A 27,235-nucleotide genomic window follows, 5' to 3' on the forward strand; every position below is an offset into this window, starting at 1 on the left:
GTTCGTTTTACAAGCATAAAATAAAGTTGATATTAATATGCACTTTCAATGATTCCGTATATATGTATATATACCACTTTGTAACATTCTCACAGCAAGCACTAGTTTCTTCGTTGCATTCACCTTCCTTTTTCCTCACATGCATATAATAGGTGTGCGATTGCGCGATTTTAAGCGATCGATCATTCAATACAATCAGAAAAATATTTTTTATCAAATCATTGTTCTCTTTGTTCGGCAACGCACATAAAGTATAACTTTTCAAATCGACTATTTCAAGTGTTTCAAGTTTAAAAGTAGATAGGCCTTTCGTGTAAAAAATTTCCCTTATTATTTTGAAAAAGTATTGTAAAAAATTACTGTGCAAAATTTTGAGAATCTTTCACTCATCTTTTCTATTGAGACAGATAAACAAATTTCAATTAAACAAAGTGTAACGTCAATAGCTTTTATCAGAAAAGAATATCCACGTATATAAAGTACGAGAGCACATTACTATTGTTATATGGCATAATCTGTAGTTATTCTTAATGTTGCGTTTGTAATAATATCTCGAGCTAAATATCCTCGTCAATTTTTTTTATTCATTTATTTTAATTTTTTTTTCAAGAAGAAAAAACGTGGAGGCAAAAGACATAAATGACTTTTTTTCCATGTATACATACACACACTTGGTACTCGGGCGCAATGCAGAGTATGCATCAGTACAAGTAGAAAACTAAAAAAAATTAGATTCAAACTTCGCCGATATTACCGCTCAACTCGCACATTTTTTTTCCTCTTTCACACTCTTCTCTTACAATTCAAGCTGTAGCAGCACGATAATAACTCACTATAACATTCACATCATTCACTCACTCACTATCCATATGAGACGATCTCGATGATTGTCATTTTAAAAATATATATACAATTTATATACAAACGGTTTTTTGCATGCAAAAACGCAATAACTTCTTTTTTTTTACTTAAAATTATAATGATGATAATGATATCAATATATAATGTATATTATATATATATATTTTTTACAATTAAAAGGAGACACGGGCGTTCAAGGGCGTTGCCGGGGCCCTTGACGTCGTGTCTCCTTTCATGACGATGGTCGAGTCTCGTCGATCACATGGAAAGATGTGGTCATCATTTTGGGCGACGTGTCCGATATCTCCAGCGATTCTATTGTTACCGGGATGACCTTCGACGCCGACTGCCTCCTCTCTTTCCTCGCCTCGTTGCGAGCGATCTTGGCCTCCTTCGCCTCTTGGCGAATCCTCTTCTTCTCCGTTTTCTGGACCTTTTTGGCCAGATCCTCGCGCTCCTGTTGCTCCTCTTGCTTCTTGATTCTGTCCATGACGTTGGCGTCGTTCTCCGGATCGTCCCAGGGCTGGCGGACACCCGAGCCGAAGCAGATGTAGAACGTTCCGCATATAACGTAAATGCACGCCGAGACCAGGAACACCGATCTCCACTTGGCTTGAGAAGGCTTTAAAAAAAAGAAAAGAAAAGGATTAGTTGGAAAATTTCATTGAAACGATATTATTCGCGCGCAATTCAGTTCTGAGCTCATCTATGATCTTTATCTTTCTCACTGGTATACCTATAGATTCTTAGATTTTGATACGTGACGCAAGTCGCTTTTCTTTGAACGGCCGCTTCTATACGGGTGACAACATCGCGCTTGGAGTTACTCCAAAAAAGCTTCGGCGTTATTCAAGAAATTATCAACGCAAAAAAAAAATTGTTATTTTCATCGAAATGCCCGTCGTTACTTTCTCGCGCGTGGCTATTTTAAACGATCATCATCGGTACATCGGCGACATTTGCGCGAGCCAATTGTGAGCGCGTTGAAAGTGGCACCTCTCAAAAAATGAGCTTTTCTTGAAACATTGACAAAATAAGAGCGCATAATAGCGCATTGGTGTATTTTTGAAAACCGTCTTCGATACGACCTCCTCTCTCGGGCAGTTGCATAATTTTAATATACACACACAAACAAAAACGCGTAATAATTTTTAATTCCTCCCGTTCTCGCGTTATATATTCTCATTTTTAATTTTCTGCAATTGAGCAATGTGTACGCGAAACCGATACATGAATTATTTGTACATAAATCTAAATTGTGTAAACAGAGTATAGGAATGACACGATTGCTCCGTTTCTTCGCCTATCTTATCTTAAGTACGGTCGGCTCTTTCTCTCTGCCGAGTCGTGTCCGGTGGTAAGTATATATCTCGCGAAAGAACCCACAAGTACCGACACGACTGCGTATGTATTTTGTTTGCGCGCCTACTCGAAAGGCAATTATGAAAATATTTATCTTTCGGCAAATCCAACGCAGAGAGAGAGAGAGAGAGAGAGATGCGAGGGGCATTTAATTATCGTAACGCGATTCGTATCGCGCGACACTTCCGCGATCAATAACAATATCGACTCACAGTTCCGGAGATGAGGTAGCCGGCGGTGATCGGGGCCAGCAGACCGGCCATGTTGGCCGTGCAATTGGTGAAGGACATGAGTACGCCGGCGTAGCGCGGCGAGATGTCCAGGTGATTGACCTTGAAGCCGGAGTAGATGCCGCCGTTCAGGCCCACCCCGAGGGTCAGCAGCACGATGGTCAGGGTGGGATTGCAGCCGGTGTAGGAGGCCGCCGTGAGACAGACCGCCGGCCCGAACTGGCCGATGCTGTTGACGATTTTGCGGGTGGCCGTGATGCCGAAGATCTTCCGCTGGATCATCCAGTCGGCGACGTAGGCTATCAGTACGGAGAAGATCCACATGGCCAGATAGGGCAAGGCCGATATGGCGCCGTTCTGAAAGCATATAGGGAATTAGTTCGTTTTAGTTTCTTTTTTTTTGAAGTTCGGCGAGATCGAAGCGTCGAAATTTGGCTTTATCGGTTTAATCTACGATTTTTTCATTTCGAGTATTTACAAATCGTCAGTGAAAGCAAATATTTTAATCTCTGCTTGTTGTCTAATTGAGAGTACAATAATCGCGATAAAAGTTTTGACAACAATTATAATGCTATAAATCATTGCGTATTCTTTAATTATGGTATTTGCTCGTTAATTTTGGTACTTCATCGTCCGTCATCGATGTCGTTAATTGTCGGGTAATACAAAGAAAATTGAGATTAACAATTTATTTTTCGATAGAGAACCTCGCTCTGGGTACACGAGAGAAACGATTTATTTCCGACCGGACATGTCATCGCGATACGTATATTTGCGACAGCGAATTGCGCAATCGTGCTGTAATGAGCACTTAGCGTCGACGACGACTCGCATCTGCTATTGCTTCGAGGTATATAAAAACATTAATCCGCGGATTATTTTTGTGCCGAGCCGCAAGGCACAAGAATGATTCTCAACATTGATCAAATGAGCACTTGTTGATGCTCGCGTGCGCGTGTCAACAGCGAGGATCACAAACTACAGCGTGCACCGATATTTTCATGACTCAGGTGTAACTGTTTTTAACGCGAAATGGGGTAATTGAAAAATGCGATGAAGTTACACGGGATGATATACTTACGTGTTTGATGTCAAATTTCAAAACCTGCTTCATGTACGTAGGCAATTCTGTCATGAGCGTTTCGTAACCGTAATTGTGGCCCATGTGAGCCACCATGATAGACCAGAATGGCATCGACGTAAAGATTTCTCTCCATGGTACTGGTGGAGACTAAAAAACATTGTTTCGATTAATAACGTGAAATAATTAAACGATTAGATTTATATCGATTCTCACCTGGGTGCCATGTGTTCCGTAAAGCGAACTCATGATATATTTCTTTTCCTCCTCGGGAATGGTAGGATGAACTTCTGGATCTTCGTGGACAAGGAGTAGAAAAGCAAAACACCATATTGTTCCGATTGTACCAAAAACATAGAAGATTGATGGCCAGCCACCAGCAAAGCCATGCTCGGACAGGAGGCCGCTTAGCGGCATCGATATGACCGTACCGAACTGAGCTCCGGCGTAAACGATAGCGCCCAGAACGCTTCTCTCGTCCGGGGGAGCCCATTTGGCTAACATGGCATGCGTACAAGGAACGATCGGTCCCTGCAAATAGGGTAAAGAAAATACGTCGTACCTAATCGTCCAACGCAATTGTCGATCGCGTCGTAATGTCTCGTTTATACCTCTCCTAAACCTTGAATGAAGCGCACGACGATGAGGGCCCAGTAGCCGACGTCGGCTGAGACCGGCACCAGCAGTCCGAAGACCGAATTGATGAGCATGCCGTAGGCCAGATAGGTCTTGGCGCCGTACCGCTTGGCCAGTATGCCGAACGGTATCTGGGTGAGCACGTAGCCGTAGAAGAAGGCTGAGAGCAGGTAGCCCTGATAGGTGAAGCTCCACTCGTATGGGCCGTCGCGCGCCACCTGGGTGACGTTGTCGGGCTCGTTGTAGGGGCACTCGTTGATCGGCTCCTCGTGGCTCGACTCCTGGTCCATCAGCTCGATGGCCGTGTGATTGACCATGGCGACTATGGCCACGGACATGTTCGTGCGCATGATGTAGGCGTTGGCCATGCCCGAGAACAGCATGATGCAGATCAGGTGGCGTATACCGAACCATCCTGTAGGAGAAAAAAACACGAAGAAAAATAGAATCGTTTTAGAAAAAATAATATAAGCGTGTGTATAAGCGCGCTGTACGCGTACGAAAGCTCTCTATAAAGCTCGCGTAAGAAAGTGCCAAGGTTGGCGCATTATATTTTATTCTGAAATACTGGCTAGGGTCCAGACTCTCGCGTATACATGCATACTCGTTACATATATCCGAAGATCGTATACAAGCTTTGAAACAATCATCATTATCGTTGCGATCGCGCGGAAATATTTTCGCGTATCGTAATTCTCGCCTCGAGGCATTTTTTTTTTCGCGCGCGCGAGTAAATAAACGCGCGGAATATATATAAACGAAATACGAGTCGCGCGACGTGCATACGTGCTCTGCCGCGTGCCTATATATAAAAGCAGCGGTAGCGAATGCAACAAGCTGTACAGAGAGGCGATCGCGCCGCAGAGCATAGCGCAGCCGAGTCACATAAGAAAGGATAGGAGAAAGAGGAAAGAGAGAGGAGAGAGAGAGAGCGGCACCAGCCGGCGAGCACGTGGCCAACTACTGATGAGGAGGAGACAAAATTGCACCCCCCTGCGCGCCTTCTCTCTCTCTCTCTCTTCTCGTTCTCCGTCTCTCTCTCCTCTCTCTCTCTCTCTGATTATGCATGATTATTATCTCATCGTCATCCGGCACACAGGTATTATAAGGTATAATAAAATCACAACGAAAGAGCCTCGTACTTGAACTTATGATGATACACAACGACGACGACGACACATTTCAGCATCGTATTAAAGAAAAGTCGAGTATATATATTACACATATACACGAATACATCACGAGTATTAAGCGCGCGGCGGCGGCCAGTGCGCGACGCAATCAGTATATAGCGAGAGTGGTGTATAGCAGTAGAGCTGCTCTCGACACACACACACACACACGACCGACCGACGATTACGTAAAAAAAAAGCAAAAAAANAAAAAAAAAAAAAAAAAAAAAAAAAAAAAAAAAAAAAAAAAAAAAAAAAAAATCAGCGCAAAAAAAAAGAAAAAGCAGCAGAAGAGAATGAAAAGAAAGGAGTCCCGCGGATGATATTCTCTCTCTCGATACTGATACCGAGGGGCACGCACGCATATCGCTCTACATAGATATACACACACGCTACAACGTCTATATGGCAAAGATATAAGCAGCGGTGGTGTATATAGTTCGGAGCAACAATTTTTTTGCTCGACCCGTTCCTCTATACGGTTTATAAACTTATGATGCTACTACTACAACTACTTGCATATGTGTATGCGGCATACCTCTGCTGCGATCGGCAGTATTTTTATGATTGTTAACTTGTTGCTCGGCCGCGGCGGCGTCGTCCAAGTCGCTCTGCTCCCAAACGAGCACGTGGCCATTTTTGTCGCGGCTCATCTTTTCTCGGTTCTTTTGTTTCTTTTTTTTTCGCGCACTCGATCGAACGAACTCAATGGTCGAAAGCCCGTTTTATTAAATATGTGTATAAGCTTTTAACGCGCGTAGTCGCGGTCACTGTGTGTTGTATATATATATATAGACGGGTCGGACGGACGCACGCACGCACTGTCTGCCGCGACGACGACGACGACGACGACGACGACGATCAGGCACGCGCGACGATAAATAATAGGAGAGGAGTTAAGTTTGTGTAGTAGCACCGTCGAGCCGCACCGACCAACTACTACTCGAACTGCTGCTGCTGCGGGGGATGAGTACGGATACACACGCGCGCGACGACGACGACTCTCCGAGAGAGAGAGACTATGTATTCAGGAAGAGAACGAGCGAGCGAAGACGACGACGAAATAAATTGCGCGATGTGTAGGTATATAATTCGGCTGCAGTCGTGTGTCGTCGTCGTCGTCGTCGTCGAACTGCAACTCAACTATATAAACTGATCACACAACGGTCTAAAGGTAGGTACGATAATATAGGTATAACACGCGGGCGCGCGCGTGCGATGCGCTCGGTGCACACAGTGTAGCGTAGTCTACGTAATATGTCGCGCGCTTTTTCGGCTTTTTTTGCACTTTGCTGCCGCTGCACTGCACCGCAGACTACTGTGCAGCTTCGGAGCAGCTTCGGAGCAGAGGGCGATCGCGACGGCGATGACGATGCCGATGACGACGATGGTGGTGGTGGTGGTGACTGGCGGTGATGGGCAATCACACGCACACACTGCGAGAGCCGCGGCTGCTACGGCACGACTACTGCTGATCACATCAACACGCGCCGCACAGCGCGAAACGTACTCGATGGTCCGAGCTGCCGAGTGCGGTATATAGTAGTCTCGTGCTCGGCTTCTTCGCTGCCTCTGTGTAAATGTGTATGTATATGCAAGCGAGTGTGTGTGTGTGCACGCCGTGCTATATATACACGCGCGAATACCAGCAGCAGCAGCAGCAGCAGCGCGCGAACCTTTCGATGTGTGTGCGAGAGCCGCATATACGTGTGTGTACGTATACATAAAGGTCAATCGATGTGTGTGTCTGTGTATAGTCGCGCGCGCGTGTATGTTATATGTGCGAAACGGCAGACGGTCGGTCGGTCGGTCGTGTTCGCACAAAACGAGCCAACTTTAATATACGTTATACACGTCCGCGTTCAATATACACGCATAATATATAGAACGTTTAGCATGTATATACATAATGTGCGCTCTATCAGTTATGTGCCTCTGTATGTATAATCGTAAAAGTGCGACCGTCGCCCCCGACACACGCGCAAAAACGTCGCGCAATCTCGACTTCGCTGCGAGTCGTCCGAGACTCTCTCGATGTGTCTGTGTATATGCGTTGAATGCGAGCTAGTGTGTTGGTAGAGTCGCACACACGTATTATTTGCGTGTGTGGGGCAGACTAGCAGCAGCGTGAATCGGTCTCTCTCTCTCTCTCGCCGTACGCGTGTAGCTATATAGGTCTAAGATCAGCTTTTAGTAGCAGAGCACGAAACGAGAGAGAGGAAGAACGGAGCACGTGCGTTTTTGCATAGTAGTCTGCGACACGACTGTGTGCTGCTGCACTGCCGGCGCGTTCAAGCGAGATCACTGGCGCCGTCTCTCTTGGACATTGCGCACTAAGAATCAACTCCGACTTCTTTTCTTTTTTTTTTTTTTCCGTTGCTTTTATGCAACTTCATCGTGGGGGCGAATACCGGAGTAATTTTGTTCGGAACTTGAATGAAAGCTCGCGAATTACCGAGCTTTTTTTCGTTAACACATTGGCGGGATCGGCGTGTAAACTACTTATTATTCGTCCTTCTCCAGTGTGTGTGTCGAGGTCGCGATCGGTATACATATCATTATGCAGAGAGCGTCGACCTGCGCTTCGAATCGCGCGATTATTCGTCGCGGTTTTTCCGTCATGGCAGTAATTAAAAAAAGTAGTATCAACTTGCAAAGTTCTTTTCTCGTAAAAGAACTTTCAGAGAGTGAGGCGGTGAACTGTCTCCTCTCTTTCTCTCTTTCTCTTTCTCTCGCGTATTTTTAGTCTCGGCACAGCAAAGCATAGCCATACGATTTACCGAGAGAGATCCCCTCGATGCTCTTTTTGAGAAGTTTGCGACACACACACACACACGAAGAACTGCTACACTGCTTTCATTAACGCGTTGTAAGCTGAGATTTTTTATTTTTTTTTTGCGTATATTACGAGTTTAATGGGTCGCGAGCCGGATAGAAGCAGATCGGAATTACATAGTGTAGTAGTTGGTAGTAGTAGTCGCGCGGCTAAACGATAAGCTTTAGTCGTGCGGTCGGGCCGCGTCGCGCAATAATCTCTCTTATATAGTATACGCAACGCAGCGCATTTAATGTCTGTGTAATTCTTTTTTATAAATACACGTATATACGTGCGTGTGTGATCTCGATCGCCACCTCGATGCTCTACCTCTCGTGACGTTGCAATTTTCGGACGATCAATATATGGTTAAGAAGCAAAAAAAACCAGATTACGAGAGATAAATTCGAAACAATGCATCTATACTGGTTCATAGTCAAGTTTCACGCGCTGATAATCGCTGCACTCGTGCGCACTCCGACGGATCACCGAGCTGGAAGGGGTCTCGTCGTCGTCGTCGTCTCGCGCGCGTCTCGTGCTTTAAACTACATACATTATCTATAAAGCTGCTGACTCGAGGAAACGAAAAAAAAAAAATGAGCTATGCACACCGTACCTCGTTGCGGCAATAACGCGCTGCTGCTCTCGACTTTTAAACGCAATTATGTGGACGATAAGAATTAAAATACACGTATACTCGGACGGATCGAGCGAAATAGGCAGTTTTCGTGCGCGGAATGCGCGTCATGGCATTTAATTCGTGTATGATGTATTTATACGCGACGAGCCTCTCGCTCTACACTCCGTCGATTGTGTATACTACAATATTTCGATAAGCCGACAACGGCAGACACGAGACAATTAAAGTGCCTGCCTGTATACGAGCTCTTTAACCGTATGTCAAAAAAGACGCGTTTAATGTGTATATAATGGCGCTACATAACGTTAATCGCATGCGAGACCAGAGTAGTAGACCACATCGCGCAGTTGCGCAATCCGATGAGGCAATTTTTGCTACGCGCAGCAGCAGCAGCCGCGGATAATAACTTCTATAATGTCATAGCATTATGTGTGTAGAGCTTGCTCTGACGTACTTTAACTATATATACAATACGATTCGTTTGTTCGGAAAATCGGCATCCGCGTCTAGGCGCGCGCTCGTCGCATTCATTCCACTCGAGAGCTGCCATCTCGGCTGTTGTATACGCTGCAACTGTGTGTGTCCGATCGGTAGTGTATTATATATAGGTGCGCGCAAGCTCGACATTGAGCTGCAGTCGTCTCTCTTCCTGGCAGCCAGCGAGTTGCTTTTCCGGCTGCTGCTGCTGCTGCTGCTGCTTCGGAGATAGACACCCGACGAGAGAGAGAGAGAGAGAGAGAGAGATGCTCGCGCATATACACGTTCTAATAATACAAAGAAGAAGAAGAAGCTTCGGAGACGTATATAGAAAAAAAGAGCCGAGCTTTTAAAGCTCGAGCTGAGCAGTGCAAAGCTCGACAGCGAGAGCCTCTTTCTCTCCTGTTCTTTTTTTTTGTTGCCGAAGCTTCGCGCAGAAATCGCGCGCAAGCTCTCGTGTACGTACGATGAAAACGTCGGTTGAATTCGACTCGCGCGTTACGCACAAAGATATAGATAGCGTGAATGGTCGTGTGTGTGTGTGTGTGTGTGTGTGTGTGTGTGTGTGTGTGTGTGTGTGCGCGCGTGTGTATTTACGAAAGTAGGATGTAGCCGATTTTCGTTGATTGATCATTTGAGTGCGCATGAATGCGACATACACGATCTAACTTTGAGCATCTATGTGTGTACTATAAATCGAAGAATTACATAGTGTACGACGCAGCGCGAAAACAAATGCGTTGTAATAAATTTAAAAAAGAAAATAACAATAACATTCAAGTTCAAACGAATGAACTCGTGTACGTACCACATTATACCGAGCTTTATTGCACACACATGCGATTTAATATAATTCGTCATTGACCGTGAATCGTCGTGTGCACACTGCGCGTATATACTCGGTCGGGGGCTCCCCCGGATTAATCGACCATTAATTGGGTTATACAGCGAACGACTATGCGATCGGCCCCCATATACATATAATTGTTTAGCGAGGCGGCGACTTTCATAAGCGATATACACGATTCGTATACGCTATATTAAATGATATAATTGTCCCGAGCACTACCTACTTCCGCTCATATGTTATCTCGTGCGACGCACGTGCTACATAAAGCCGTAAACACACCGAGACACCTGTGGATTTTTAAATCCGCGCACTTTACACAAGCATCTGTCATATACACTACTTATAATGTTCAGAGTATATATATGCTAGTGGCTATTGTGTGTATGCATCAAGTGCGCCATTATACGACCACTTGCGCAGCAGCAACAGCTCGGAGGAGAGTTCGTATACATAGTATATATATGTATCACCGCCGATGCCAATCATCGTATATATGTACAGCCGCGAGGGTAAACGAACCGTGTCAAGGAATTCTCCGCTTCTCTCTCTCGAGTCGTGTGTTTGTATATATAAAAATCACGAGTAGCGCCGATTTCACGATCGTCGAGCAGCAGCAGCAGCAGCGGACTATATGGATACACTTCCTTATAGGCAAGTGTACACGCACAGTCGCATACGCGAACTATAAAAATCAGGGTTAATACGCACACGTTGCACCCGCGTGCGGGGCTACGTGTACCTTAACACATGCAACACGAGCAAAATCGATACGATCGTTCGTCGCTGCAGCTTTATTTTTTTATATATAATATAATACATATTTGTTGTTTATAATACATATTTGCTGCGGGTATTTTGCTGCTATCGATTCTCCGACGTGTAAATAATAATACGAGTGATATAAAAAAAAGAATGCGTGGAATCTCTCGCTCGCAGCCGGTGCGGCTGTCTGATTTCGCGCACGCACCAGCCGAGCAAGGACGCGCGAGATCGGCAAGCAGCAGCAGCACAACACACGGACATTTGCATTCGTAGGATTATATCGCCACGATAAAAAAATACTTATGTGAGTAAAAAAAGGATCTAAAGTTTTGCTATAGTAAAAAAAAAGAGATAAAGATAAAAGGCGAGGAGATCGGTTATTGTGAAATATATAGGCGCACGCGCCTACTGGGGAATTCCTTGCTTCTTCGCTAAAAATTCATCCATATATATTCTTTACGAATTCGTGAGTTATACAATTCCGATGCGCGCGGTTTATTGCATACGTGCTGTAATCGATCGCGATCGTAATAATTGTTTTTATAATGCGCATTGATTCGCGCGATCGATGCAATAACCGATCGGCACTTTTCCATGTGCGGATGCGGAAAAGCATCACGGATAGAAAAGCGAGGAAATCATTGCGACGATGATGCGGCGGCACACAAAGGTGAACGTCTCTGCTACTTGGTCGTTTTTACTCGAGCATACACGCACACTGTGTGTACTATTTTTATCGTCTAATCCGATTCATCGCGAGGCAGAAAAAAAAGAATTGACGATCGGCTAGACGATTGGATTATATACGTATATTGAGAGTTGTACACGCGCGCGTATGGATGATTCACTCGCGCGAACGGACGAATCGAAACGTGCACCGCGAAAAGCGGCGGCGTGGCGCGATAATATTAGAAAATATTTGGCTCGACGATTGGAACATAATTCACGAGTGCTATAAAGCCCGATGTGTCATAATTTTGTCGAACGCATAACGCCAGCGCCCATCCACGGCGCTGTGTGTGTACGTTTACACACGTGCCGCGCGGTGATCGCGAATTAATACAAATTTTTGAAAAAAACAAAAAAAAATGACAAGACGACGAAATTACGATGTACACTTACGGCGAATCTGCGAAGTAACAGCAACGAGCGCGACAATTATTATATTATGCGAGCGGCAGCCCGGTTATTGCGCAAGTTCGACAACTTGCGGCGCGTTGATAAAAATAAAGGAAGAAGAAGAAGTAAAAAAATATATATACCAGCTGCAATTATAACACACGTAAACCTGGAGAGCTGTAAAATGCATAACTCTCGGCAGTGAGCGCAGGCAATCATCATTGTGCAATAAGCAATAACGAGATGTCAAGCGGATAGTGCACCGCGAGAATGTAGCGCTCAATATTATCGTTGAGATACGAGATTCGTAAGTGCGGAGGTGCGTCGTCGTCGTCGTCGTCGTCGTCGTGGATGTGCTTTTCTCTCTCGCGCGCGCGCGACTTTTCATCAATCATATTCGCGCCGCTACATATAAGTCTCGGCGGCGGCGGCACACGTGCGCCGCGTGACGATGATCGACAGCCTCGTGCGCCGATCGTTGCTGCCACAATTGTGTATAATGCACTCGTGTATCCGATCATCGATCGTCGATATTATTATCGATAGTTTTTCGAGCGATCGAAAGTGACTCTCTTTCTCTCTTTCTCTCTTGATTATTCACGTTAACGCGAATAATCGCGCGTGTTATGCGGATTCGAGTCGCCGCGGTTAATTGCAACACGTGCCACACGCGCGATACAATATATATATAACAATCGCGCGAGTTGCGCTTTGGACAATAAACAAGCCATTGTATTTCGAAAATGAAACACACAGCTTCGTATTCGTTGCAGCGCGCGGGGCCATTTAGTCAAGTATACGAATAAACACAAAAACACAGGCGCATACACACACACATGTCGAGTCCTTGTACTTTATAAGCTAATTGCATTTACGATATTATACTGCATATAGGCGAGTACGTTACATTATACGATCGCACCTAATTTTCGCGCGCAGCCAAGCCGGAACTTTTATACACGTGTGTGTGAGTATAAAAGCGAGAAAATTCGCATCCGCATCGCGAGAATCTCCTGTATTATTCATCCACGATTGTTTACGTTTTTTTCTGTTATTGTTATAAAAAAATAAATAATAAATAATAATAATAAAGTAAATAAATGAAACATAAGCGCTCGTATCACGCGACGGACTTACAATATCGATCGATCGATACGCGCGTATCTTATAGTGCGCCACCTGCACCTTAAACTGCGGTGCGGTGCAGCATAGAGTCCACACGCGGCGGCGACCTTGCGCGATATATGCTCGCGAGTCAAGACTGCGAATATTCGCTCGAATGGTCTTGTCTGTCTGTGTGTGTGTGTGTGTGGTACATGTGCTACGTGCGTGTGCGCGATACAGATATATAGATATATCAGCGGCCGCAACGACGACGATCAGTGCGCTGCGCTCATTACGCAATTGAAGGCACTCGTTGCACCCGTGTATCTATATACTACTATCCTAAGATTCCAACGGCATGTGTGTACACGATCGTCGAAAATACGTCGATTTCCAATCGCGATTATAGCTTATCGGAACTCAATACTGGTAAAAGCGGATGCGCTTGCTTATGTATACATGTCAATCTTTGATTCTATAGGTGTGAGTTTCTTTTATGTATACAACAGTAGCACCTGCTACTGCTAAGCCGACCATTAAGTGGATCGCTCGATTTTCGGGAGAACGATTAATTAGCTTCTGGGTTCCCCCCTTCGATCAACAACTCGACGAGTTGGAGTAGCTCTCGAAAATCCTCATTAACACGCGCGTGTGTGTACATTAGAACTTAAGTAGAATCCGAACGATTTCGGAAATTATGATTGATTATCTCATACCAAAGCAATTATAGCTTGGCCACCTAGTTCGCAGAGAAAGTACTCGTGTGACTCGGAATCGAACCAAAAATCTATATGCCTCGCTTCTATTACGAGAATCAATCAAATCGACGCCAATAGATAATGTACACTTGTTTCTCGGTACACATGATATATACATATGTAAGAGTTTCAATTAAGCTTGCTTTTGCATACATTACGCGCAGACTTATATGTATATGCGAGTATTACGCGTATTACGAGAATTACCGATACACATACATATCGAGGAAATCAAATTATGTATTACAAGAGCCGGAGCCGAGATACGTACGTATCAACGTGCAGACGAAAAACAGCTCCGATTGTTGCGCCTATACACTAGTAGTAGTAGTAGTAATAATAATGACACATATAGCTGCTCCACGCGCTCCGGTCTATGCTACATATACACACACAGACGTTATATCTTTGTATACGCGTACGATATGACACACTTATTAAGATATACCACCGAATGCGTCTCCGAGCAAGAGGTGTTGACGACCTCGAAGTGTGACGAAAAAATTTAAGTTTATATTATTTATTATATGATGTACGCGCGGGGGCGTCACTCGACGATCGGTATGATGCTCCGAAAAATCGGTATGCCGAAAATACACGGACAAAACGTACATCCCAATGTATTTAATGAATGGTCCGTGCGTACGAATCTCGCGCGTGTAATTACGACGCGATCATCGACACACACACATACGTAAGTATCGTCCAATTTATGTTGTATATGAAATAACATACTCGTTTAGTACGTATACGAGACAGAGAAATAGAGATCGGTGTCGGTGGGGCGGCTTTGACAGACGCTCCAGAGTAAACAAAAATTCGACGCGAGCGACGATCGTTTGATTTCGATTAAAAGCTAAAGCAAAAAAAGAGAGACTTACTTTTGGGCCTGGGCGCCGGGCCCTCTTGGGCGGTGGCTGCGGCAGCGGCGGCGGCCTCCGCGTTGAAGGAGTTGTTGAGGGAGTTGGGCGGCGCGGGCGTCACGTTGGGCTTCTTGATCTTCGCCTTCACCATCTTCACAAAGTCCTTTTCTCCGTTCATCGCCACGACGAGTTTTGGTTGTTTACACCGCTGTTTTTGCCGTGGTTGTCGTTGTCACAAAAACGCGTGTATAAATATATATAAAATAATCTTCTCCTTCTTTTATGCGGACGTGCGCGAGGATCTTCTCGACGATGCGACGATGTACCGCGTTGAAGAAGCTCGCGTCCGGAGCCGCGTTAAGCCGATCGAATCACAGAGAAAAAGAGCTTTCAACTATAATCCAAAGCGACGACGATCCTCTCGTCGCTCGATCGATTGTCTGCTGTCAGAGTCCGATCTTGTCGCGCACTTTTCTCCAAGTCTATCTCCGAACACCTACGCACGATTGCTCCGCGCTCGACACCGAAAAACAGTCTGAGAGTCGTTGTAGCTGCGAGGCACAGCAGCGGCGGCAGCGGCGTGCAGCAGCAGCGACGATATAGCAACAAACGTCGGGGCTCACCGCTGATACATTATATGTATCGATATATACACACACACGGACACGGATTGGGGAAGTACGTGTGGTGCTGCCAACGAGAGTAGTGTGAGGCGCTGCGAGAACCGAGGAAGGAGCAGCCGAGAGAGCTGCTCGACGACGACGACAGTCAACACAGCAGCAGTAGTAGTAGTAGCGATCCCCACCTGTTACTCGCGTCGTCGCGCACGCACTATATTACACACAGACAGACGGACAGAGGCTGAGTGACGGACGCACACTACTACCAGAGATTATGTGATGTATGTATATCGTAACGTCGATGTGTGTCTCGACGACTCGACGAACTCAAACTTGGCTGCTAAACACTGATGCTGATCTTGGATTTATGTATTATTTGTAATAAACTTTAACACTTGATCTCGGCGATGATGTATGTGCGTTGCGGGGAGAACACGAGGTGTCGACCGAGGTGCGCGTATAAGATCGGCAAGTATCGGTTGCAAGTGGTAGCAGTTGTAGTAAACAAGAGTTGGATGCACTGTGTGATCCTTGCTCCGTTGATCCGATATCGATAAACAACTTGATCTAGGAGATGGCGTCGTTTGAAGCTGTTTTTTTTTTTGTTTAAACTATATAGCGCTTCACTGGGATGCTTCGTGAACTGACTGTAAATACGTGTATTAGCTGGGTAGAATCACTGAAAAATCGCTGCTAGTCGCGCGGCTCGTCGACAAAAATTTATACAACAAAACAAGAAGAGAACTGATATTAACAAACGCGAGAGAGAGTGAAAGAAACAGGAAAAAAAAGTGTACGAGTATGAATTTAGAGAGAGAGAGGAGAGAAAGATACACGAGGTACGGTACGGTAGAGGAGCTTACGGGCAGAGAGGAACAATGACTGAACTAATGGCTCTCGAGCGGCCTCTTGCCTAGTTATATACTATGGTCCACAACTCGACCGATCTTCTATGGTGGGGTGTTGAGGCAGCAGCAGAGGAGAAGGGAAAAACAGGTACCTAACGATGCTGACGAAACGCGACACGCGAAATTTTTCGACCAATGGTCAAGGTCGCTGCATGGCGGTCCCCCGGCACAGGGGTGGAGGGGTAAGTAGTACGTGACGAGGGGTGGAGTCTATAAAGTGCGTACGGGGGTGTGCCTCGTCGCTCCGCAACGATGAACATCCGCACGTTCTAACGCGTGTCGCGGTCGAATTTCGATGAATTTTTGTTTTAATGATATCCGCGAATTTCGATCATCGTTAAATTTACATATAATGATAACCTATTATATAAATACATTTTTAATTGTCCGAGTTTGAGCGGGTCGTGCGGAAAGCGACGTTAAAACGAGCGATTTGTTACACCTAAACGCATGAATTCCCCAAAAAGAAAAATGTATTCAGTAACCATGAGTAGCGTGTTTACCAAAAAAAAGTACACACGTACATACTTCAATGTCAATATTGCAATGTAAGCGCATGCAAGTGATAATCCTTATTTATTTTATTCTCTCTCTCTCTCGTCGATCCGATCGCGCGCGAAAAAAATTCAATGTTTGGCCAATTCGCGCGCCCGATCCCTATACATACACATTACACACATGAAAAATATGCGCTCGACGCGCGTTCAACTTTTCCACTCGTAGTCATTTTTCAGTTATGATACCAAATCGAATAGGTGTGAATGTGGGAAGTTACTTCCGCTATACCATCCACTTTTTCATCCGATCTCGGTACGAGAGAACATGTGTCGAATCTTCACACTTACAGATGGGACGTATGCTCGTCTTCTCGAATGATGATCATAATTTCGTGGCTATAAAAACAATAGAGAAACAGACGCAGCCAGTACTTGATTCTCGAAATAATTGAGAATCGTTCTATAGCATGCATGTGTAATACGAAGATCGGTATATTATTTTACACGAAGATGAGTGCCCGGATGCATAGCGTAACATTCCTTCGATCGTCGTTAGCGTGCGAGCTGTGAAAAATGACATTCGTGAATTCGACGAGTCTTTTGGCCTTAATAGGCAACCGGAAAAAGATTCATAGGATACTTTCGGGCCAATCGATCGAAGCAATTTCGTCGAGGAAAAATGGAATGCCATTCATCGTGGTAAATTACCCAACTAAGCGGAATGAAAGAAAAACTTGTAATCGGTAAAATTACCCGGGCGGTGTCAGTGACATTGCACACATACCCCGATCGACGAGGACGCGCGCATCTTTTAATAATAATACAATCGAGAGAAAGAATATCGACTCAAAGCGGCTTATTAATACCGTTTTGCGTTCGTACAGCTTATCGCGAACCAAATGCGCCGATAAAAAATAATATATATGAAAAGAAAAAGTATATGTATAGAAGCGTCGAGCACGTTAATGAAGCAATAAAAAGAAAAGAAAGAAAAAAAAAGGCTCGTATCATTATTATTTATACACGTTCGCGGCGCTCGGTACTCGTTAATGCTCAATTGCAGCCTCTGCTCACGTATACCTCGATATATCATTGTGTATTAAGATTACGCGCTTGGGAGCGATCCCCGCCTTCTCCGCAGCACACACGACTGTATATGATGATGAATCGCGCAATATACATATCGGTTAAAGCGTGAGCGTCTCGTGCTTCCGATCGCGCCGCGCGAGAGAAGAAAAAAAAACCGAAAGCACGTGTAGAGCGCGATCTGCACTTGGCTGGCACACGCCTCCGTGTCGTGTGCGAGGCACCTATACAAAGTATAATAATTGTTATCACGCGGGCGTTCGATGTCACTGCCGCCGCTCGTACATATCGTTAGAGAATCGCACCCAACCGAGCTCGCGAAATTACGTATTGTTACGCGCGCTTGGGTAAAACGTCGCGCGCGCAAAAATAAACCAGCGCCGCTGCTCTTACTCTTTATTATTTCGTATTTTTTTTCTTCTTGTTCTGTACATAGCGCGAGGCGACGATAAGCCGCGATCATGCAGCTCGTTCGGGGCGAGAGCTCGCTCTTTATACCTAAACTCGGCGGCGGAGGAAAATTTTTTATTAAGGGGGATTTACTTTTAAGCAGGCGCGCACTTATCGACGCGAGTATTGTGTAACTCGCTCTTTTCTTTGAACGAGATTAGAAACGATTTTCGAATTGATAATTATATTGTATACTCGCGCGAGATCCTTGTTGACTTTTGCAACGGATTGCAGCAGCAGCAGCAGCAGAAAGATGATGATGATCGACGCGACCTTCGAGCGCGACAGAAATTTCCCCGACGAAAAATCGTCGAGTGCAACGACCGAAGATACGCGATCGAGAATGCGGGGAAAATTAGCGGCCGCGGCGACAGCTGTGTCTTCGGGTCACCGGAGAGTGAAAGTTTCTAACAATATTATTTATTGGTTTTATTTAATGAATTTTTATTGTTAAAGTTCGTAGTGTTAAAACGGAGTCGAATACGTTTTTTTTTTCGTAAAATGAGTTTTTATACTCAGTTGACTGCGTTCGATTTAAAATTAAATTAATGACCTTTACAAGATTGATCCTTGACGTACCTAGTTTAATTCTTTTTTTTCTGTTGTAGCGAAATAACAACTAATCACTTATTAATGATTAACTGATAACTTGATTCAAATACATCATTTTATTAATCCTTCAAATGACGTACAAACGAATTTAATGTTGATTGACTAGTTTAGGCGTGCAAAGTTTCTTGTTATACAGATAATACAATGGTATTTAAATCACCTTACGCATTGTATCCATGATATTAAGTAAAAAAAAGCACCGATAACTTTGACATAGTTTTGACACAATCGTTCGTATAATTAAACTCATTTGTCGAATTCTCTGAATATCATTACGCGATCAAAATTACCCAAAAATGACTTTTTAACTTATTAGATGCCAAATTTTTTGCTCGTTGCTCGATACAGTGACTGAAAAATTACGCTCCAGTTTGCGGCTTGAAATTTTCGCAACGCTTGCGTGCATCGGGGAAAATCGTCATCGAGATTTTCGCATTACCAAAAAAGATTTGTTTGTTTACATCCTTTTTTTTCCTCAATAAATGTTTCCATACATACATACCTTGGCCAGGAAAAAGAGAGACCGAGCAACGGCCGAATTTTCCTGCTCTCACGTTTTACACTGTACACGCGCGTGTATATAATACACCTCGAATAAAGATATTAAATTGATTATGCATATTCACGATGCGCTCGAAACTGCAAACATTATCGCGTCGAATCGTAAATGTTCCACTGTAACAAAAAGCTTCGCTTCGAACTTTTTTTCGTCGTAGCATATGTACGAGGGCTCGGCTTATACCGCGCACAAATATCTTTGTGTAAATCGCAGCTGACATTGCGATTCGCGTCTATCATACATGTATGTACGCACAGAAGTCGCATACCGCAGCTCTGAGAAATTCAATTCGACAAGTTGACAACAAAAAATAAAACGACGTAAACAGAAAATCAACAACGAAAAAAAAAACGTCATTAAAGTGACAGTAGCCGTTCGCGCGCGCGCATCGAGTCAATATTTGCCTCGTGCCGCATCGGCGATCGTGTAAACGCGTATAAATAATAATATGCAATAAAAATTCAATCGTAATTATTAATTAATTAATTAATTAAAATGTGCATCACGGAAGCGCCATGCGATCGACTCGACAGAGAAACACGTTATGGCACATGTAATAGCCGCGCGCGTATTTGTGCAGCAAATTAAAAGATCAACGCCGCGCGTCTGTAAAGAATTTTTCGCTCTCGTCTTTTTTTTATTATTACGAGGCTCTCTGTGTTGACACTACAAGACCTCTTGGAAATTATATCATTCGTAACGAGTGCACACGACAATTGAGCCGCTGAATTAATATTATTGAGGTATACATTATATAGGAGCTAAAACTGCAAGTGGCAGCGAACTCGCGAGCTTATTATTATCTCTCGCGCGATCGAGTACAATTATCGATATCGCGGCTAATTTTCGTTGAAAATTCCGCGCGCGGATACTTTTGGCTTGTGCGAGAGCACACTTCGGACCCCGCGTTTACTTTACGTTATCGTTCTGCGCTCATCGTTGTGGAATCCGATGATATAGTCGCGAGTCTATTTGATCGAGATTTTTACGCGTTCGTATACTATTTACTTTTCTCGAGAGAGAGAAAGAGAGAACATTTTTTTGTCGCGCTTAGGCGAGATGCGATCGATCGCGCGCGTGCTCGTATCGTAAGGTTGATTCGGGATGATTTAAAAAAAAAAAGAAGAGGAAGAAAAAATAATGAATGTAAAAAAACCAAGTGCAGGCGCGCGCATTGTTAGAATTACCGAGTTATAATTACGCGCGGCGGTGAATTTAGAGCTGTGGCGTGCGCGCGCGAAACGCGAGCAAACATTATGAAACTCGTTTTAATGTCAACAGCGTCGCGGCGGCGGCGACGGCTCAACATTTTGACATCCTTGTTTTCATAAAAATATATACACGTACGTACATGGCTAAACTAACATTTCTATATTTTTTAAAATTTTAATCGCGTGCGATAAAAACTTCTCTAACGGAATAATTTAATTACACGGATTTGTGGTATTCAAAATTATTTTACTTATCCTCCTATCAAAAATTAAGTTCATTCAAGTTTTCGTTTTTGGCAAATGTTTTTGTAGTGTAGAATGAATTTGTTCCTTTACCTCTAAGTATAATTCTAAATAAGCATACGCGGAAATTCAACTCGACGCATAAAGAACAACAACGAGAACAACATGATCATCTTCTTTTTTTTTTCATCATAATATGAAAAGTTGTTGGATTGGATCGAGTATTTATAAACATTTTTTCATGAGCTCAAGTTATTTGAAAAATATGAAATCGAAATTTAGCATTTCATCACAATATACATTGTATTAACTAAAAGAAATATTTTGATCTTCGTTCAAGTAAAAGTGTATGCTCAAATTTTTTGATCCTCCTTATATTCGAACCATTGGATCATTCGAAGATTCGATCGGTTCAAGGATTTCCTTCAAGAAATCTCTCTAACAATTATCATACGAAAAGGTAAACGAGGATCTTTGGTCGCTGTATCCTCGACTCTGCACCTGTCCATAACTACAAACATATAATTTTCTTTTTCTCTCTCTCTCTCTCTCTCTTCGTCGCAACGACTTTACAACGAGTTGACTTGATTATTCCGCTGAAAATTAGGCGCGCAAACGTCTCTGCGCGTGGGGCAAAAGTCTGGAACCGTCGGCGGCTGCGACTGCGTTTTTGTAATAATAATGACAGTTCAACGACACTGCAGCTCGCGCGCGCGCAATCGTTGTTTTTACGATACATATTTATTTTGGCACAAGGTACAGAGAGAGAGAGAGAGAGAGAGAGGCATTTAATACCTGTGCACAAAAAAAAGCCGTGCGCGAAGGTGCGAGATCGCGACTTTGACAGCTCTCTCGCGCGCCCGATAGCTGCTCCTATATACGCACGTACACGCGCCATCTCGAAATATTCCGTTGTTATGCGAGCGCGAAAAATTTTAACACAAGATTCGCGCGGAAAATTATAACAATATATACAAAATGTGCCGTCGTTGACGACGAAAATAGCGGCGCTTCGCAGGCCTGGATTATTCTAGAAAAGCCAGAGAGCTCTAGGCTCTAGGCGCGCGCGTAATTATCCATAAAAGTCAGTCGAGCGTCGTGGCTTTATTATTGCAGCCATTATCTGACTCTCAATTTTATAATGTACACTTTTGCAGCATTTGTAAGTGTGTGTGTGTGTGTGTGCGCGTCGCTCTCCGACAAAATATATAGAGCAGCAGCAACGGAGCTATATTATGACGGATTGGCTGGTGTGGCATTGGCTATTGTGTACACATTATGTGCAGGATTTATAGGCAATTGTACGTTTTCACTTTCTCCGGCTGTTTTTCTCTCTCTCTCTCTCTCTCTCTCTCTTGTATACAGCTGTGATCGTGCAGTAGCATCTATATCTCCGCGCTGGAACGAAATGAAAAATTCAAAAAGGGAAGAAAAAAAAAGCTGCTATGGTTGATTCTTTCGGCTGCACTCAGCGCGCCTATCAGCGATATCGATCGATCGGCGAAACTCGTCCCACCGCGTATGGATGATGATACGTGTCGCGCAAGAGTAAAATTATTCAACTCGTCTGAAATTACCGAGTGCATTATTGCACTAGCTATAGTTATCCAGCCTGTATAAACATCCGCTTATTTGATTTTTATTACCCCCTCATTCCGCGCGAGCCGAAGAAAAAGTAACTCTCGGAGATTTTCATCGCCTATAATATACAGTCGAGCACGTCTCGAGTTCGACGTCGATAAGAGGGCGCCTTTTTGATTTTTTATCGCGCACGAAATGCAAAAATTCCTCCCGCTATTGCTTTGCGCGGGGGGTGTCATCAGCTCGCTCGGCGGGAAAATCGATCTGGTGGATTTTCTGAGAAGCGCCCTGGACGCCCGGCTCTACTCCAGCCGCTTCTCGGCTCTCCAGATTTTCACCTGCGGCCGCGCGAAAAACGAGCGGCAGCTGCAGCCGCTTCGAGGATTGGCCACGAGTTTCTTAGGCCCGATCCGCTCGATCGGCGTCGATGAATTCGTTAATCGATCGTCGCGGTACGTACCATATAATTAGGTAATTGGGTCGAACTCGGTGTAATTATAATTTCGCTTTCGATTTTTCAGGGTCAAAGACAGCGAGCATCGGCTGACTTTGGATTCTCACCGTGCGCTCTTTATCCTGGATCTCGATTGCTCCGAGGATACGATCGAGCGGCTGGTCGAGGCCGCCGACGCCGGCCGATTGTTCTCGACGCCCTACAAATGGCTCTTGATTAGCCAAAACGAAAATATTTCGAGCCAGCTCGGCCGATTGCTCGCGAGCAGAGATATCTATCCGAGCAGCGAGGTGGTCGCCGTGTCATCATCGGGAAGGGTCGTTTCCGTCTACAGAACGAGCAAAGAATCTCGCGAGCTGCTGATCGAGGACATAGGCCACTGGGACCGAGGCGGAGGTGCGTTGAGCCTGTCCGGGTCAGTCGGCGACGTCGTGGCCTGGCGCAGACGCAAGAATCTACGCGGCACCGCTCTCAAATCAAGCCTGGTGGTAATGTACTCGAGATAAAAAAAAACAAAAAAAAAAGAGTATCCTACATTATTTTCGTGATATTCCAGATAACCAACAAAGATACGATCAATCACCTGACGGATTATCAGGACAAGCACATCGACACCATCACCAAGAGCAACTATCCGTGGGCGCTGCTCTTCGTCCAAATGTTCAATGCCACGTTAGTGAAGCATATACGCAAAAGCCGATATTATAATATCGTCGTACGAATGATTTTTAATGGGTCGAGCATTTAATAATCGTTCGATCGCAGCGCGAGATATCGTAACGATTATGAAAACTTACATAAAAATCGATTATGCACTTGTAACGATGATTTCTCGAGAATGTAACGGTGAATATTTTAATCGTTTCTCGCGACGATCGATTTATTATCAGATTCTTATAACGTTTACGTGTAATTAGGCGCTCGCAGACAAAAAAAGGTACACCTTACGCAATGCTCATTTGTTATTTCTTTTATTACGTATGGCGCACAGCGTGAGCTTCGATCGGGTCGGCACCTGGGGCTATCTGTCGGCCAACGGCTCCTGGGGCGGCATGATCGGCCAGCTGCAGCGCGGCGAGATCGACTTCGGCGGCACCGGCACCTTCCTCGTCGGCCAGCGCATCGGCGTCGTCCAGTACATATCTCTCACGACGACGTCTCAGTGCGTATTATATATACACCTACCTATATAACGATAATACAGCTATATAGCATGGGAAAATTAGCAATTGTCGTTGATCAGCTCTCGGTTCGTGTTTCGCCGGCCGCCCCTATCATCGATCTCGAATCTGTTTCGTCTGCCGTTCGGCCGTTCGGTCTGGCTGGGTGCTCTGGGCCTGCTGCTGCTTCTGGCCGGCCTCCTGTATCCGGCCATGAGGCTCGAGTGGCTGAGCACCGGCCGAGACAAGCGCGAGTCGCTGAACGAGCCGAATCCGCCGAGCTTGAGCGACGACCTGATCGTCGTCCTCGGGGCCGTCTCGCAGCAAGGTCTATACATCTTCGTGTTATGATCCTATAAAAGCGGAAATCCATTTTTAAAAGTTCACGCATTTCAAGGTTCTTGGTACGAGCCCCGTTCGATGCCCACCCGCCTCATCTACCTCATGGCGCTGCTGGCCGCCCTGAACCTCTACGCGGCCTACGCGGCCAACATAGTCGCGTTGCTCCAATCAACAACCAGCTCTATTAACGATCTGCGCGACCTGCTCGACAGTCCGCTGACCCTCGCGGTGCACGACACCGTCTTCAATCGCCACTACTTCGGCTCGTTCAAGGATCCCGTGAGGCGCAGCGTCTACGAGGACAGGATCTGCAGCGGCAGCACGTCGAAAAAGTGCAACTGGTACGGCATCGAGGAGGGCATCGAGCGCGTCAGGCGGGGCCAGTTCGCGTTTCACGTGGTCCTCGGCGCCGCCTACAAGATCGTCGCCGAGACCTACGCCGAGGACGAGAAGTGCGACTTTCACGAGATCGATTATCTGAATCAGTTCGATCCGCACTTCGTGATACCGGTGAGGTCGCCCTACGTCGAGCACTTCAGAGTCGGGTACGTATAAACGCATACGTATACGCGAATGAGAAACGTAAACGTGTATACGTACGAATTAACCTTGCTCTTCGTCATTGCGATCCGCGTTGGCTTTTCCAATTGACGCGAGTGCGAGTTCATTTTTTTTTCTTTCCTTCAGTGCATTGAAACTGCACGAGACTGGACTGCGGGGCCGCGAGCTCGATCGTCTGTACGCCAAGCGGCCGAGCTGCGGCTCGTCCCGTCGCTTCCTCAGCGTCGGACTGACCGAGTGCTACGGGGCCTTCTATCTGCTCGTCTACGGCGCCGCGCTGGCGCTCGGACTGCTCTGCCTCGAGATCGCCGTCGACCAGGTGTGAGTTCACGAATGTTGCATCATTTATCATAATTTCAAGCTAAACGAGACTGACGCACATCGCTCTCGAGTCACGTGCGATCAACGCGTGCGCGCGTATTACCGATTTCCTTCCGAGATCGGTTAATAACGTATGTACTTAATCGCGGTCTCGTGTACGCGTTGATAACGGAAAAAAATATACATATTATGTACGCGTATAAATAGTTCGCTGCTGCTTATCTGATATCAAAAGAACGTGAGTGTCACGTTTGGATCGGCTGTGCACCGCTTACGGAATAATAGAAACATTAATTATATCGGTACGTTATCGCGCGCTCTCTCCCGCCCGCCTTCTTTTTTTTTCGCGCGGGAAATCCGACGAGTCATTCTGACCGAACTTTTTAGCATACATACATTATAAACATTCGCGTGTATATCACCTTCGTTCTTCCGAGAAGTTTTTAACGGCGCTCACCTCGGCGTGAGGCGCGTTGTAAAAAATATTATATCCGCGATCGTTTAATTCGAAAACGTGAGCATTTTGTGCGCGATACGGGAGGATCTCCAAGAAAAATTGATCGATAATTAATTGTACGAAAAGCAAAAAATAGCGCAAAATGCGTCATTGATAACGATATAAATGTATTAATTATGTGTATATAGACGACGTCGACGAAGACTACGACGGCAGCTGACGAATAGCAGCATCGTACGAGCCTCTCCTCTGCCGAAGCAGTGGTAAACACGAGATCAGACACTTCGGTAGCACGTGTCGAACACGCCTACGGATGTGTCACGGATTTGTGTGTATATATTTTATGAACGCACGATGCGAGCCGACGAGCCGAGAAACAATAAAGTCTGTGCACACATTGACGCCTGATGCTCGTTTTTATTATTAATTGTCTCGTAGCGTGGTTTATCCGGTTTCGCATCCAAGTGTGAAATCGCTGAAAGGATCATCATATTAATTAGGATTTTGGATCGACCTCGATTACAATACATTTGAAACCGGCCGCCGGAAACTTTCTGTACTCGAGAGCCATTCGATATTTTTTGTATTCAAATTCGAGTAAAGAAACAGATGAGTTTTAAAGCGTTTTAACGAGGATTTTGAATTAATTAATTCTGAGTGTTACGTTGCATTACTTAAAAATTTGAGACGTTCTTGCGTTACCGCAACACCGAGGCATGTTTGACCGCCACGCCTGACTTCTGTCTTGGTGTATACGGCGTTATACCGAACGATCAATGCTTTTCTCGTTAACAACCAATGATGTATTTAAATTTTGCGAATGTTTATATTAATTAAAAAATGGAAAGTACGTATTTGCTACTAGCAGAGCAGCATCGAACGAAAATGTTTTTTTCTATGCATTAGTCAGCAGAAATGATTTTAAATTTATTGCTCGAAAAATGGCAATAATTGTTAAGAATTTTTTTACTTGCTTGCAGACTTTGCCAAGTTCATAATTTTAGGGGTCCCAGGATACATAGTACTCCAAGTTGAGAATAAAACTAGTCCTGGAAAATCTCGACAAAAGTTATTATTAGGAAAATCATTCTCACATCAGATTTTCGATTGATTTGATATGAACAGACTTAGTAATAAATAATTGAATATTTTTACCATGGAAGTTCGACAAATTTGCAAATAATTTTGCACACAGTATGGATGATTATAATGAACAATCAGTTCACAATTTGTCAAATCTCGATAGTGCTGATAGCTAATATGAAATAATATTTTCTGTCGAAAATTATCCGTTAGTCACGCTGTTTGATGGAAATCAAATAAATATGTTAAGGCTTCAAAGGCGAAATTAAAATGTAGGATTATGTATTTTTATGTAATTAAATCAGTGATTTTCGAAACTGGCGCTATGAATGTCTTGAGTTTTACATTCTATACATTCGT

General features: G+C 44.7%; 2 protein-coding genes across 3 annotated transcripts; one reads left to right on the top strand and one right to left on the bottom strand.

Moving 5' to 3' along the window:
- Positions 1-963: 963 nt before the first annotated feature.
- LOC106654222 (putative inorganic phosphate cotransporter) lies at positions 964-16,232 on the bottom strand. 2 transcript variants are annotated; one of them, XM_014373993.2, is made up of 6 exons: positions 14,749-16,232; positions 4,146-4,585; positions 3,751-4,065; positions 3,535-3,684; positions 2,436-2,810; positions 964-1,483 (listed from the first exon to the last, which is right to left on the bottom strand). In XM_014373993.2, the coding sequence occupies exons 1-6, from the start codon at positions 14,906-14,908 to the stop codon at positions 1,094-1,096; spliced, it is 1,830 nt and encodes a 609-aa protein (XP_014229479.1). In that variant the 5' UTR covers positions 14,909-16,232; the 3' UTR covers positions 964-1,093. The 2 variants fall into 2 exon arrangements, with proteins under 2 accessions (XP_014229479.1, XP_014229480.1); XM_014373994.2 differs by lacking the exon at positions 14,749-16,232 and adding an exon at positions 5,881-6,358.
- Positions 16,233-22,548: 6,316 nt separating this feature from the next.
- LOC106654047 (probable glutamate receptor) lies at positions 22,549-26,546 on the top strand. Its single transcript, XM_023458865.1, has 8 exons — positions 22,549-22,949; positions 23,019-23,439; positions 23,508-23,623; positions 23,943-24,113; positions 24,195-24,439; positions 24,509-24,998; positions 25,141-25,335; positions 25,981-26,546. The coding sequence occupies exons 1-8, from the start codon at positions 22,693-22,695 to the stop codon at positions 26,057-26,059; spliced, it is 1,974 nt and encodes a 657-aa protein (XP_023314633.1). The 5' UTR covers positions 22,549-22,692; the 3' UTR covers positions 26,060-26,546.
- The last annotated feature ends 689 nt before the right edge of the window (positions 26,547-27,235 follow it).

This window comes from Trichogramma pretiosum, unplaced genomic scaffold, assembly GCF_000599845.2.
Source record: "Trichogramma pretiosum strain Unisexual culture from Peru unplaced genomic scaffold, Tpre_2.0 scaffold25, whole genome shotgun sequence".
Classification (NCBI taxonomy): Eukaryota; Metazoa; Arthropoda; class Insecta; order Hymenoptera; family Trichogrammatidae; genus Trichogramma; species Trichogramma pretiosum.